The sequence below is a fragment of the Chlorocebus sabaeus genome, chromosome 20 (assembly GCF_047675955.1).
Source record: "Chlorocebus sabaeus isolate Y175 chromosome 20, mChlSab1.0.hap1, whole genome shotgun sequence".
Classification (NCBI taxonomy): domain Eukaryota; kingdom Metazoa; phylum Chordata; class Mammalia; order Primates; family Cercopithecidae; genus Chlorocebus; species Chlorocebus sabaeus.
In genome coordinates this window covers 130,955,571-130,969,866 of record NC_132923.1, presented here as the reverse complement: position 1 = coordinate 130,969,866, position 14,296 = coordinate 130,955,571, and the positions used below count along the sequence as shown (strand labels likewise).

Sequence of the window (14,296 nt, the reverse complement as noted above, 5' to 3'; positions counted from 1 at the left end):
GTAGAAACGAGCACAGCTGACATCTGTGCAGCCCACAGAGCATGACGCAGCTACCGTAGAAACGGGCACAGGTGATGTCTGTGCAGCCAAACTTGGGCTATGACGTTAACTGAAAAAAGCAGGGAGCAGAAGAGTGTATTTGGTACATTATCACTGAATTTGAAAACAGGGAAAATAAAATGTAAATGTTTGCTTATTTTTGAAAAAACAAATCAATAAAAACACTGGAAGGATCAGCCAGAAACGAAAAGTCTGGTTACCGTTAGGGGGCTGGGCAGGGGGTGGAGCCCGCGGGGATAAGGGAGGCAGGAGCCCTGAGCACACACTGGACTATGGGGTTCAACTTTCAACCATGTAAATATTCCAAAAAATTTAAATCAAAAAGGAAAGCAAACATAAAATTGAAAACAAATTAAAACAAATGAATCATACTGAATATCAAACTGGAGATAAGAATTATTTCCAGGGCTTTTGGTCACACTAAACCAATTCTACACCCTCGGTGGGACAGAGCCCAAAAGGAACTGTGAAGAACCTGACTTCAGCAGGACGCGCAATGTTGACATTAAGTCAACAGTTAACATCAGCAGTGTCATTGGGAAAATGCATTCTACACGTTGTTAGGCAAAATAAAAAAGTAAATACATGATGAGAAACCATGATTTTCCGTGTAAGAGAGATACAAATAATATAAGGAAATTTATGAGAAAAATTCTAAATCTGACTTAGGAAGATCAACATGAACTCACGTTTTAACATTCCCCCAGCTCTTCCTGGCAAAAGGCTTTGAAGCAAGAAGACTCAGAATCAAAGCACTTCATATCCTATTTCTTTTTTTTTTTTTTTTTTTGAGACGGAGTGTCGCTCTATTGCCCAGGCTGGAGTGCACTGGTGCGATCTCAACTCGCTGCAAACTCTGCCTCCAGGGTTCATGCCATTCTCCTGTCTCAGCCTCCCAAGTAGCTGGGACTACAGGCGCCCACCAAAATGCCCAGCTAATTTTTTTGTATTTTTAGTAGAGACGGGGTTTCACCGTGTTAGCCAGGATGGTCTTGATCTCCTGACCTTGTGATCCACCCGCCTCAGCCTCCCAAAGTGCTGGGATTACAGGCGTGAGCTACCACATCCGGCCAGCACCCCATATCCTGATCTCCGAAACGTCATGCCCATTCAGACAGACCAAGCTCCACAGAGAAATGGGCCCTGGCTGGCGGCAGGGAGAACACAAGATAAGCCTGGAACCGACACTGCTCCAGAAAGCAGGAGGCGCTCAAAGGCCAATCAGAGTGGGTGAAAGGCCGGAAGGGCTCCTGGAATAATAATGAGTGCAATCCGGCGCATCCATGAAGATGCAGGAGGCCACAGCCACACTCCAAAGACAAAGGAAAACAGCCAGATACCTAACGCTGGGATCGCCGCTACTGGGCTACCTATTCCACCGACTTCTCACTCTGAAAACCGGCAATTAAAGGGAAAGAATTAAACCTTTGTCTTTTTGGAGCACATATCTTTTTGGAGCACGTATCTGTAGTTCATCCCCTGTCAGTAGGGAAAGTTCTTTTTTAACAAAGAATGTGAGCTAATAAAGGCAGAGCAGACCAAATGATAGAATTAGACAAACTACCATTTCGAAAACACCAATTAAATAACTGACGCAAGCAAAGCTCGGCCCAGGCTGTTAAAACAAGAGGTGGGAGGTTGCTGGGGACCAGATATTTCCACGAAGAAAAAAAATGGCCCAAGGAATTCTTCAGTCAGTTCAAAGGGAAAAACTCTCTTTCTACAGGAAAAACCTAGGGGTGGGCATCTTAACCAAGCGACCAAATCGGCATCGTAACAATGAGATGGTCTGGCACTCGCGCCTCCTGAGGTGGTGGGCTGTGAAGCACACAGCACTGACAATGAAGTGTTCATGCTGAGATCCAGAATCAAACTGAGCTTTTGGCCCTCGCTCCCAGCGTTCAAGAACTACAGGGATAAAGCAACAAGTTCAACAACAGGAAGAAGCAACCAGATAAGCACGGAACACGGGACGTTCTGCAAGACAGCTCACTTGGTCTCTCTCGAAAGCCAGTGTCACTGGAAAAGAATGCAGGCGACTACCAGATTAAAGCGATAATCACAAATACAATACAGGAACCTGGGCTGGATCCCAGATCAAATAAACATACATGGGGAACAAATGGGGAAATGGTACTATGAAATTTGTATTATCTTAAATGTGATACTAGAATTGCACATATATAAAAGGGTACCCTTATTTTTAAGAGATGCACATTGCTTATTTAGAGGTAGAATGTTACCATGAATGTCTACAACTTACTTTCAAATAATTCAAGATAAACAGTTAAGCAACATTCCAAAATATGGCACAGTTTCTGCAGGTGGGGACATAGGGGATTAGGGCTCTCGCAGAGGGCCCGGGAAAGAGGAGATCCACTAAGCAAGACATGGCGAGGCCGTGCTAGGTGGCCCGGAGCAGGACTGGAGGCTGGTCTGATGGAGATGCCTCTCAGCTGGGAGAGCCCAGGGAGGGGAAATGGACTCGCATCCTTCAGAAGAACAGATACTCTTGGCTGATCCAAAATTCAGTGACTTCAGCTCTCACAGGGAAGAGGGCTCCACGAGACAAAAACACCAAGAGAAACATGTTAGGAAGCAAAAGGCCAGGACAGGAGCAAAGAAAGCAAAAAGGGTCGAAGGCACCAAGCCCAGGGCCGAGGAGGGAACCAATGTACGCGGGGGAGACCATGCCCTCAGCAGAGCCCCCCGAAAAGTGCAGGAAGAAGAGGTGATGAGAAGAAAGGCCACTCACAGCTCCAAACACCCAAAAACGGAGAAAATCACTCTCGGGAGCCCTGGGCTCCTTGGCTGCTCCAGGCCCACGGGCGTGGCTGCGGGAAGCTTCAGTTCAGGAGGACCAGTGTGCAGGGCCTTGGCACGCCCCCCAACGGCTTTGCCAGGAAGACAGCCCCACCTCAGATGCCACTCTCTTAGTGGATCTTCCTCCCGATCAGGACGAGGCAAAGGCCTGGGAAGCTGGAACCAAGGCATTCTCCCATCTACCCTCATTCACTCAGACACCCGAGTCTCTGGCAATGTCAAATTTTGGATTCTGAGAACATAATTTTCCTTAGGACAACTATTCAGGGGCTGGGAATTGGCTTGTCTAAATTTGGTGGGTATGGGGCCAGTGCTTTAAAATCCTACATGTCCTATTAACTCTGGTGACGGGCTATGGAAAGAATGCCTATCAATTCAAACACACACATGCCTACACACACACACACACACAGACAACACACTAGAAAATGGGCAGGGGGGATCTGAACACATGCCTCATGAACGACGATACCCCCGAGGCCAGCAGGCCTGTGAAAGGCACTCAGTATCATCAGGGAAGTTCCGACCACCCGATGCCTCCACATCAGGATGGTTCAAAGAAACAAAGAAAACCAGTGATCACCATGTGACTGTCGAGGGCATGGCGCTGTCTGGGCTGCTGGGCTCCCGCTGATGGATGTGGAAGCTGGCACAGCACGAGGGAAACCTGCCTGGCAGATCCATTAAACCTAACAACAGGTGCTGCTCCACAACCCAGCCGTTCACTCCCAGGCACATCTCCAACACAATGGCCCGTGCACACCAAAAGCACACTCGCAGCAGCATTACGCAAAAGAGCCAAAAACTAGAACCCATTCCATTGCCTATTTGAATGGAGAAGTATCACAGAATCACCAGACACTGGGTTTCTCTACAGCCAGGAAAATGGAAATGCTACTGCTATAGACACAACAGGGACCTCACAGACAAGAGGCCAGCAAAAGAAGTGGAATTCAAAACAGAACATAAAACATGATCCCACCGAAGTCCAAAAAAGGGGGCAAAATTGATCTACGGTGGCGGAATTCAGAAGGGTGGTTCCCTTGGGGGAGGTGAAGGACTGGGGTGAGGGAGGCCTCTGCATCCTGTTCCAGAGCCCCTTCCGGGCTGGGAGGTGGTTACGCAGATGTGTTCACTTGGTAAAATTTGTACCTTTTATAAAAATTAGCTCAAAATGGATCACAGACCTAAATGTGAACCACAAAACTATACAACTCCTAGGAGATAACACAGAACAAAATCTAGGTGACCTCAGAGATGGCTTTTCAGATACAACCCATGCACAATCCATGAGAGAAATAACTAATGAGCTGGACTTCATTAAAATGAAAAACTTCACTCTGCCAAACATCCTGGTAAGAGAATAAAAAGACAAGCCATAGATCGGGAAAAAACATTTGCAGAATACGTATCTGATAATGGACTTGCATCCAAAATGTATACAGATATCCGTTCAGGTATCTGAGCAGAAATCTCATGGAGGAAGACGTACAGAAGGCAAATACGCATGAGAACATGTTCCACATCATACGTCACTAGAGAACTGCAAATTACAACAACAAGACACCACTGTACGGCCTGCTAGAGCAGCTAAAATCCCAACCACTGACAAGACCAAATGCTGGTGAGGATACGGAGCACCAGAACACTCATTCACTGCTGGTGGGAACACAAAAAGGCCCAGCCACTTTGGAAGACAGTATGGTGATTCCTAACAAAACTAAACATACTCTTACCACATGATCCAGCAACCACACTCCTTGGTATTTACCTGTGAGTTGAAACATTATGTACACACAAAACCCTGTACACAAATGTTTCTAACAGCTTTATTCAAAATTGCCAAAAACTGTAAACAACCAAGATGCCCTTCAAGAGGTGAATGGAAAAATAGGCTGTGGCACGTACGTGCAATGAAGTGTCATTCAGCAATCCAAGAAATGCCTGAGCGAGACAGAAAAAGCCATGGAGGAACTTTAAATGCACAGTGCTGGAAGAAACCAGTTTTGAAAAGCTACGAACTATGATACCAGTTGTATGACGTTCTGGAAGAGGCAACATGGAAACAGTCAAAAGAACAGCAGTGCCCAGGGAGGAGGGGAGGGCTGAATAGGTGGAGCGCAGGGGGGTGGAGGGCGATGAAGCTATTCCATATGATCTATCATAGTGGATCTACGATGTCATGTATTTGTCAAAAATCACAGACTGTATAATGCAGAATGAACTTTAGCGTAAACTATGAGTTTAGTTCATAAGACTTTTTTAATACTGGTTCATCAATTGTAACAAATGTGTCACACAGCAGGTATGGTGGCTCACATCTGACATCTCAGCACTTTGGGAGGCTGAGGCAGGAGGATCACTTGAGCCAAGGAGTTCAACACCAGCCTGGCCAACATGGCAAAACCCCTATAAAAACTACAAAAAAGCATTAGTTGGGCACGGTGGTACATGCCTGTGGTCCCAGCTATGTGGGGGCTGAGGTGGGAGGATTGTTTGAGCCCAGGAGGTAGGGGTTGCAGTGAGCCATGATTGTGCCACTGGACTCCGGCCTGGGTGACAGAGTAAGATCCCGTCTCAAAAAAAAAGAAAAAAAAAAACCTGAAAAAAGAACGTGTCACACCAACGCAAAATGTTAATAATAGGGGAAACTCCTGGAGGGGGAGGTCCTATGGGAACTCTCTGTACCAGCTACTCAATTTTTCTGTAAACCTAAAACCGATCTAAAAACATAAAATTATTAATTTTTTAAAATAATAGAACCATGCACTGGCAATCTGTGCTCTTTACCATATGCATGTTATATAGTTCAACAACAACAACAACAAATATCTTTTAAGTGAGGCTTATGAGAGGCTCAGTCCTGAACTGATGCAACTCCCAAGGCCCGAGGGAACCGTGCCCGTCCAGGGAGAACCCTCCCGCAAGCTGCGGCTGCTGAAGGAAGCCCAGACCTGCCCAGGCAGAGACTCAGCTACGTAAGAAATGGAAATCAGTCGGGTGGGGTTTTTTTGAACTTCAACTTAAGAATTTCGGACTTTGAATTTTAATTCATAATGACAAGAAAATTTGATTTTGGAGTTTCATTTCTTTGGACTTCAACCTGCAAGGAAATTTAATTTGGAGACTTTAATTCCTCTCTGGGAAATTCATCATGGAAAGGGGTTTATATTCAAGTCAGGAGCATCTCTAAGTGGTTGGCCTTTTTTATTGAACGATCTCAATGCTATCATTTAACTTCACTGCAGAGCCTCTGATGAGCTGTGCTGGATGAAATGACTGGATGGAATTTGGAATGGGAAACAGAGTAGGGAATGAGTCTTCAGCAGTGGGTACAGAGGAGCCTTGAGAGCAATGCATTAATCCGATCCGTTTTACAGCCTTCTGGGGACATCGGTTGGACTGCCTACCGAAGGCCTCAGGAGAATTGAAAAAGGAAAGGTGGTTGGCTTAGTTGAAGTGATTCAGGAAGGTTGGAACCACCCTGGTGGTGACCAGCCCCCTCCCCGCAAAGACAAAGGCCACACCCCTGGTTTAGTAATGATGAAGGCCAATGAGTTGAGAAAACCAAACCCCGGAAATGTTGTAGGAGCATGTCCTTCCCTGGCTTCACACCTCCATGCAAAGGAGCCTCCTGTGGCCTCTCTCTGCCCAGCCCCCGTGCCTCTCAGGGCAAGAGCAGCTCAACTGACTGGGGATGGGGAATAGACTAACTGAGCTAACTAACTAACTAGGCTGCTCACTCCTCCTCCCCTCTCCTCTTTTCAGATCTGCCCACAGGAGAGAATGCAACAGTCCGAGATGTGCTTCCAGGCAAGCAGAGAGGTGAGGGCTCACCCCAGGTGCAAAGCCCGCTGCTGTCTGGCCAACTTCCACCTGCATCAAAGGCTATCCACATTTGGGGCTGGCACCAGTGGGTACGGCTGGCTCTCAGACCAAGTCCTACACCCTCTTTATCATGAATAAATGCATGATCAAGATAGTGATATTTTCATCTCCGCCATCTGCCTCTCTTGATTGACTGTGCCCATGGACAAGAAACAAGAAGCATGCCCTGTTGTACCTGGTGACCCTGATGCCCAACTGTTGGGCTGACCTGTTCTATTGTTTTGTCTTCTGAGCATTTACACTCATCAAATGTTTTTCCTTCTACTTTTATTGGGTTTGTTCTGTCTTTTCTCCCCCCAGACTTCTTAAGTTGAACAATTAAAACAATATCTGAAAGGGTACTTTTCTTCTTCACCAACACAGGCTTTTAAAACTGTAAATTCCCCTGTATTTACAATTTTACTTGCATCTCCTAAGTTTTGATATGCAATATTATTTTGTCATTCAGTTTTAAATAATTAGGCATTTCTATTTGAGGTCTTCATTGACCCATGGAATAATTAGAAGCATGTTTTAAAATTTAAAAAAAAAAGCAGTTCAGAGTGGTTGTAGGAGAGGGAGTGACTGACTTCTGATCTTGTGGAATTATGACCAGAGAAAGTTATAAAATTAGATTTTATACCAATTCTCTCAGTATAGGGGATGCCTACTTGGTTAGCTAAAAATAAATATATGAATGATGATCCGTTTTTCTAAGTTTCAAAGTATGCTTTAAAATAATGCATATTCTCCAAATGGGGTGTACAGGTTTTCTCAGATCACCTTTTTAAACTGTATTTTATAATATCCTTATTAATTTATTTCTATTTGATCATCAATCTACTGAGAAGTATGTCTAGATCTCCCATGATTGTGGGGTTTTGCCGATTTCTCCTTATAAGTCCATCAAGTTCTCCTTTCTATCTTGAGGTTACGTATGTTAGAAGTTCGCGGATTCAGAACTGTTTCTTTTCCTAGTGAATTACTTTCTTGGTTATTGTTTAACAGCCTCCTTGATCCCTCGCGCTGCATTTGTTTTGTGTCTCTGTTGTCAGGTGCCATTGTTAGGCTACTTCCATTTGAGGTCAGTACTTCAACATCACTTTTCCCACCTGCCACTTTCTACCTTGAGAGGCGGCAGTGTTTGAGACCCCAGCTGGGTCCCTTATGAGCTGTGTCACTAACCAAGACGGGGAAACTGACCATCAATAAAAATACCAACATGTCAGGCATGTTTCTATTCAATGTAGCTTCAATTTATTAGTTTACAATGATACCTGAAGAAAAAAAAGTCATTGGTCCCCATCCTTGAAGGATGCCAAGGAATCATGTAATTACTTCAGAAATTGGCAAATAAAGGGAAGAATCAAGTATTATCCAGCCTTTCCTATACAAACCGCATCTCAATGTAAGCAAAAAGTTGATGCCGGGAAGTTTCTGGTTTTGGAAGCATCCCAGCTAACGAACAAGGGAGGTGTTCTAGAAACAGAACGTCACCACTGCACAAATGACACAGCAGTGGGCATAATGGCTGCTGGTGCAACATAAAAAGAAGTAAGCAGACGCCAAGGGTGCAGCAGAGGTGAAGGAGGTGGCACAAACATCACCCGCTACAAAGAATTCTTGCCAAAACCAAAAACAAAACCAAGCGTCTAATCATGCATCTGGATCTAACTCCCAATTGACAGGTAAAGAGGGGACAGAACAACACCTTTATGTTACCACCAGGATGCAAAAACAAAATCCAGACTGTGAGGTGGATGCTCTACAGTACAACGTGGCTTCTTCAATACATAAAAAAGAAACAACAGAGACAGGCACGGTGACAGCCACTGCAGACAGAGACTGAAGAGTCACACTGCTCCACGACCAGTATGGACCTTACTTCTGGACAAACTTAAAAAAATGTTATGAGGTTACTAGCAAAATTGTAACATTGGCTAGATACTTGATGATATTAGGAGTTACTATTTCAGGTGGGAAATACCAATTATGTTTTTCAATAAGAATTCTTAATTTTTTAGATATACATAAGGAAATATTCATACATGAAATTCTGTAATGTCTGGGATTTGCTTCAAAACAACCCTGGCTTGGGGGAGGACGCTGGGTTGGGAGGTAGCTCAGAGCTGCTGGGGCTGTGTTTGCCGCACTGGTTCACCGTGTTATTCTAATGTCGTATATGTTTTAAACTTTCCATAGTTCCACTTTCATAACATTGACAATTTACACACACAACTCAGCACAGAATGCCTCACCTTTGCCACACACACGAGCACTCACCAGCATCAAAGGTGCCGTCTCTGCTCACAGGCACGAGGATGTGGGTCAGGGCACCAGAGCCGGGCTGGCCGGCCTCATCCAGCTGGACCAGCTGCAGTCGTGGCGTTGTTGCGGGTGGGAAGCGGTAGAACTGGAAGGTGAAATACACAGTCTTTGGCCATGACGTCCCTCGGCAGTCCTGGGCCACTCTGAATCCAACAACAGCTCTGGGTTAATCGAGTATCCATGGCACAGAACCTGAGGGGTCTGATGTGCATTCGCATAAGGGGATGGTCCAGGCACCTTAGTTGCTGGGGCAACAGTAAAGAGGCTGCCACGGTCACCAACGGAACCGCTTTGCTGTGCTCTCAGCAAGCCGGCCAGACAGCAGCCCTCTCGAGTATAAGGACACTCCCGGCTAGAGAAGCTGCCTTCGGAGCTACACTAAGATCTAAGACCTGGACTACACACCATCCACATTTTAATGAAGGACCACAAAAGATGGGGCAAAGCAGCTTTCACAGCATTTAGCATGCCATGGGTGGGTGCTAGCCAAGATAAGATAAAAACAGATGGCACTCCCGAATCTACTAAGACCCGAGCACAGACAGTTCTGCCAGGTCAGAATCTCAGCAAAGTTTCTCTTCACAGGAAATGTGAAAGCCAGATGAGTAACACAGAATATTCAAGCATTTACCTGCTAAAGGCAAGAAACTGTAGCACCATCTCGTTGCTTTGTAGACAATCCGATTCCTCCTTCTGAGGGTTAAACGTCACGGGGTCTGTAGGGTTGATGGCCTCAGCTGGCTGTTTATTGGCATCCAGAATCTCGGGAAAGCCGGAGGACTGCAGGAGCACCATGGAGGCTCTCGAGGGCTGCCCTGCAGAGCTGAGACACAGGGACTCCTCAGGCAGCCTCCCGGGAAAGGGGGACCCATTGATGCACCTCCCTGTGGAATGCCTGGTGTTCACAAGGTCCAACAGTCTGAGACGACACAGCACGTGCCTGGTTCCATCCCACCTGGAGCCACACCTCACCTCCGGGCCTGTGTTCCCGCAACACCATCACCTCACCTCCGGGCCTGTGTTCCCGCAACAACACGTCACCTCCGGGCCTGTGTTCCCGCAACACCATCACCTCACCTCCGGGCCTGTGTTCCCGCAACAACACCACCTCACCTCCAGGCCTGTGTTCCCGCAACACCGACACCTCACCTCCGGGCCTGTGTTCTCGCAACACCACCACCTCACCTCCGGGCCTGTGTTCCCGCAACACCACCACCTCACCTCCGGGTCTGTGTTCCCGCAACAACACCACCTCACCTCCGGGTCTGTGTTCCCGCAACAACACCACCTCACCTCCTGGTCTGTGTTCCCGCAAAAACAACACCTCACCTCCGGGCCTGTGTTCCCGCAACAACAACACCTCACCTCCGGGCCTGTGTTCCCGCAACACCACCACCTCACCTCCGGGCCTGTGTTCCCACAACACCATCACCTCACCTCCGGGCCTGTGTTCCCGCAACAACACCACCTCACCTCCGGGTCTGTGTTCCCGCAACACCACCACCTCACCTCCGGGTCTGTGTTCCCGCAACACCACCACCTCACCTCCGGGCCTGTGTTCCCGCAACACCACCACCTCACCTCCGGGCCTGTGTTCCCGCGACAACAACACCTCACCTCCGGGCCTGTATTCCCGCAACACCACCACCTCACCCCCGGGTCTGTGTTCCCGCAACAACACGTCACCTCCGGGCCTGTGTTCCCACAACAACAACACCTCACCTCCGGGCCTGTGTTCCCGCAACAACAACACCTCACCTCCGGGCCTGTGTTCCCGCAACAACAACACCTCACCTCCGGGCCTGTGTCCCCGCAACACCATCACCTCACCTCCGGGCCTGTGTTCCCGCAACAACACCACCTCAACTCCGGGCCTGTGTTCCCGCAACACCATCACCTCACCTCTGGGCCTGTGTTCCCGCAACAACACCTCACCTCCGGGCCTGTGTTCCCGCAAGAACACCACCTCACCTCCGGGCCTGTGTTCCCGCAACACCATCACCTCACCTCCGGGCCTATGTTCCCGCCACAACACCTCACCTCCGGGCCTGTGTTCCCACAACACCACCACCTCACCTCCGGGTCTGTGTTCTCGCAACACCACCACCTCACCTCCGGGCCTGTGTTCCCGCAACACCACCACCTCACCTCCGGGCCTGTGTTCCCGCAACAACACCACCTCACCTCCGGGTCTGTGTTCCCGCAACAACACCACCTCACCTCCGGGTCTGTGTTCCCACAACACCACCACCTCACCTCCGGGTCTGTGTTCCCGCAACAACACGTCACCTCCGGGCCTGTGTTCCCACAACACCACCACCTCACCTCCGGGTCTGTGTTCCCGCAACGACACCACCTCACCTCCGGGTCTGTGTTCCCGCAACACCACCACCTCACCTCCTGGTCTGTGTTCCCGCAAAAACAACACCTCACCTCCGGGCCTGTGTTCCCGCAACAACAACACCTCACCTCCGGGCCTGTGTTCCCGCAACAACAACACCTCACCTCCGGGCCTGTGTCCCCGCAACACCATCACCTCACATCCGGGCCTATGTTCCCGCAACAACACCACCTCACCTCCGGGTCTGTGTTCTCGCAACACCACCACCTCACCTCCGGGTCTGTGTTCCCGCAACATCACCACCTCACCTCCGGGCCTGTGTTCCCGCAACACCGACACCTCACCTCCGGGTCTGTGTTCCCGCAACAACACCTCACCTCCGGGTCTGTGTTCCCACAACACCACCACCTCACCTCCGGGCCTGTGTTCCCGCAACACCACCACCTCACCTCCGGGCCTGTGTTCCCGCAACGACACCACCTCACCTCCGGGCCTGTGTTCCCGCAACGACACCACCTCACCCCCGGGCCTGTGTTCCCGCAACGACACCACCTCACCCCCGGGTCTGTGTTCCCGCAACGACACCACCTCACCCCCGGGTCTGTGTTCCCGCAACGACACCACCTCACCCCCGGGTCTGTGTTCCCGCAACGACACCACCTCACCCCCGGGTCTGTGTTCCCGCAACGACACCACCTCACCCCCGGGTCTGTGTTCCCGCAACGACACCACCTCACCCCCGGGTCTGTGTTCCCGCAACGACACCACCTCACCTCCGGGTCTGTGTTCCTGCAACGGCACCACCTCACCTCCGGGTCTGTGTTCCCGGGTCTGTGTTCCCGCAACAACAACACCTCACCTCCAGGCCTGTGTTCCCGCAACGACACCACCTCACCTCCGGGTCTGTGTTCCGGCAACAACACCACCTCACCTCCGGGTCTGTGTTCCGGCAACGACACCACCTCACCTCCGGGTCTGTGTTCCCAGGTCTGTGTTCCCGCAACGACACCACCTCACCTCCGGGTCTGTGTTCCCGCAACACCACCACCTCACCTCCGGGCCTGTGTTCCCGCAACAACACCTCACCTCCGGGCCTGTGTTCCCGCAACAACACCTCACCTCCGGGCCTGTGTTCCCACAACAACAACACCTCACCTCCGGGCCTGTGTTCCCGCAACACCACCACCTCACCTCCGGGTCTGTGTTCCCGCAACAACACCACCTCACCTCCGGGCCTGTGTCCCGCAACACCACCACCTCACCTCCGGGCCTGTGTTCCCGCAACAACACCACCTCACCTCCGGGCCTGTGTTCCCGCAACACCACCACCTCACCTCCGGGCCTGTGTTCCCGCCACAATACCTCACCTCCGGGCCTGTGTTCCCACAACACCACCACCTCACCTCTGGGCCTGTGTTCCCGCAACAACACCACCTCACCTCCGGGTCTGCGTTCCCGCCACAACACCTCACCTCCAGGCCTGTGTTCTCGCAACACCACCACCTCACCTCCGGGCCTGTGTCCCCGCAACACCACCACCTCACCTCCGGGCCTGTGTTCCCGCAACAACACCTCACCTCCGGGTCTGCGTTCCCGCCACAACACCTCACCTCCGGGCCTGTGTTCTCGCAACACCACCACCTCACCTCCGGGCCTGTGTCCCCGCAACACCACCACCTCACCTCCGGGCCTGTGTTCCCGCAACAACACCTCACCTCCGGGTCTGTGTTCCCGCAACAACAACACCTCACCTCCGGGTCTGTGTTCCCGCAACAACAACACCTCACCTCCGGGTCTGTGTTCCCGCAACACCACCACCTCACCTCCGGGTCTGTGTTCCCACAACACCACCACCTCACCTCCGGGTCTGTGTTCCCGCAACACCACCACCTCACCTCCGGGTCTGTGTTCCCGCAACACCACCACCACACCTCCGGGTCTGTGTTCCCGCAACAACAACACCTCACCTCCGGGTCTGTGTTCCCGCAACACCACCACCTCACCTCCGGGTCTGTGTTCCCGCAACAACAACACCTCACCTCCTGGTCTGTGTTCCCGCAACAACAACACCTCACCTCTGGGTCTGTGTTCCCGCAACAACACCACCTCACCTCCGGGTCTGTGTTCCCGCAACACCACCACCTCACCTCCGGGTCTGTGTTCTCGCAACACCACCTCACCTCCTGGTCTGTGTTCCCGCAACACCACCACCTCACCTCCGGGTCTGTGTTCCCGCAACAACAACACCTCACCTCCTGGTCTGTGTTCCCGCAACAATAGGGGCATGCAAAGGCGTGAACGGCAGCTCCTGTAACTGTTCGGCAATGGAGGTTTCCGGGACCAGGCAGGTCTGGCTCAGGTCAGCTTCCAGGTGGGAGATACCGCCCTCCAACGGGAACTTCTGCTGAACAAAACGAGGGCCTCGAGTGAGGCCACCAAGGACCCCAACTCCTAACAACCAACGGTGCCCAGATCTAAGGGGATTCATTGATGAATTGCCTCTGGAGGGTTGCCAGCTCTAGCAAATAAAAATACAGAAGGTTCAATTACACTTGAATTTCAGGTAAACAACAAATAATTTTAGTATAAGTATGTTCCCTGCAATATTTGGGACATACTTATACCAAAAAATTATTTGTTGTTTACCTGAAGTCCAAATTTAACTGGGCATCCTGTATTTCATGTGGCAACCCAATTTGTGAGTTGAGAAGCAGTGAAGAAGGAATCCTAATTTTATGAGCAGGTCAGGACTGTGGGAGACATCTGACACCTGAGATAGGAAATTCACATCAAAATATGTTTATAGAATAGAAAGATGAAGCTTCCTCAACACTCCAAGATAAACCGTGGCACCGAGCCCCCGGCTGGTGTGTTTGG

General features: G+C 50.2%; 1 protein-coding gene across 13 annotated transcripts in view; it reads right to left on the bottom strand.

Annotated features, from left to right (window-relative positions):
* The window catches only part of NPHP4 (nephrocystin 4), a 142,522-nt gene that overhangs the window by 36,560 nt on the left and 91,666 nt on the right, over positions 1–14,296 (bottom strand). For 11 of the 13 annotated variants that reach the window (XR_012089799.1, XM_007980817.3, XM_073007896.1 and 8 more), the window contains 3 exons: positions 13,672–13,823; positions 9,710–9,901; positions 9,034–9,221 (listed from right to left, as the gene is read on the bottom strand). Coding sequence is in view for 12 of the 13 variants with exons in the window: in XM_007980817.3 (XP_007979008.3) it covers positions 9,034–9,221; positions 9,710–9,901; positions 13,672–13,823 (532 nt within the window). In the remaining variant the exon portion in view is untranslated. The remainder of the gene's footprint in view (positions 1–9,033; positions 9,222–9,709; positions 9,902–13,671; positions 13,824–14,296) is intronic. The other 2 variants (XM_037985124.2, XM_037985121.2) reach the window with 1 other exon arrangement.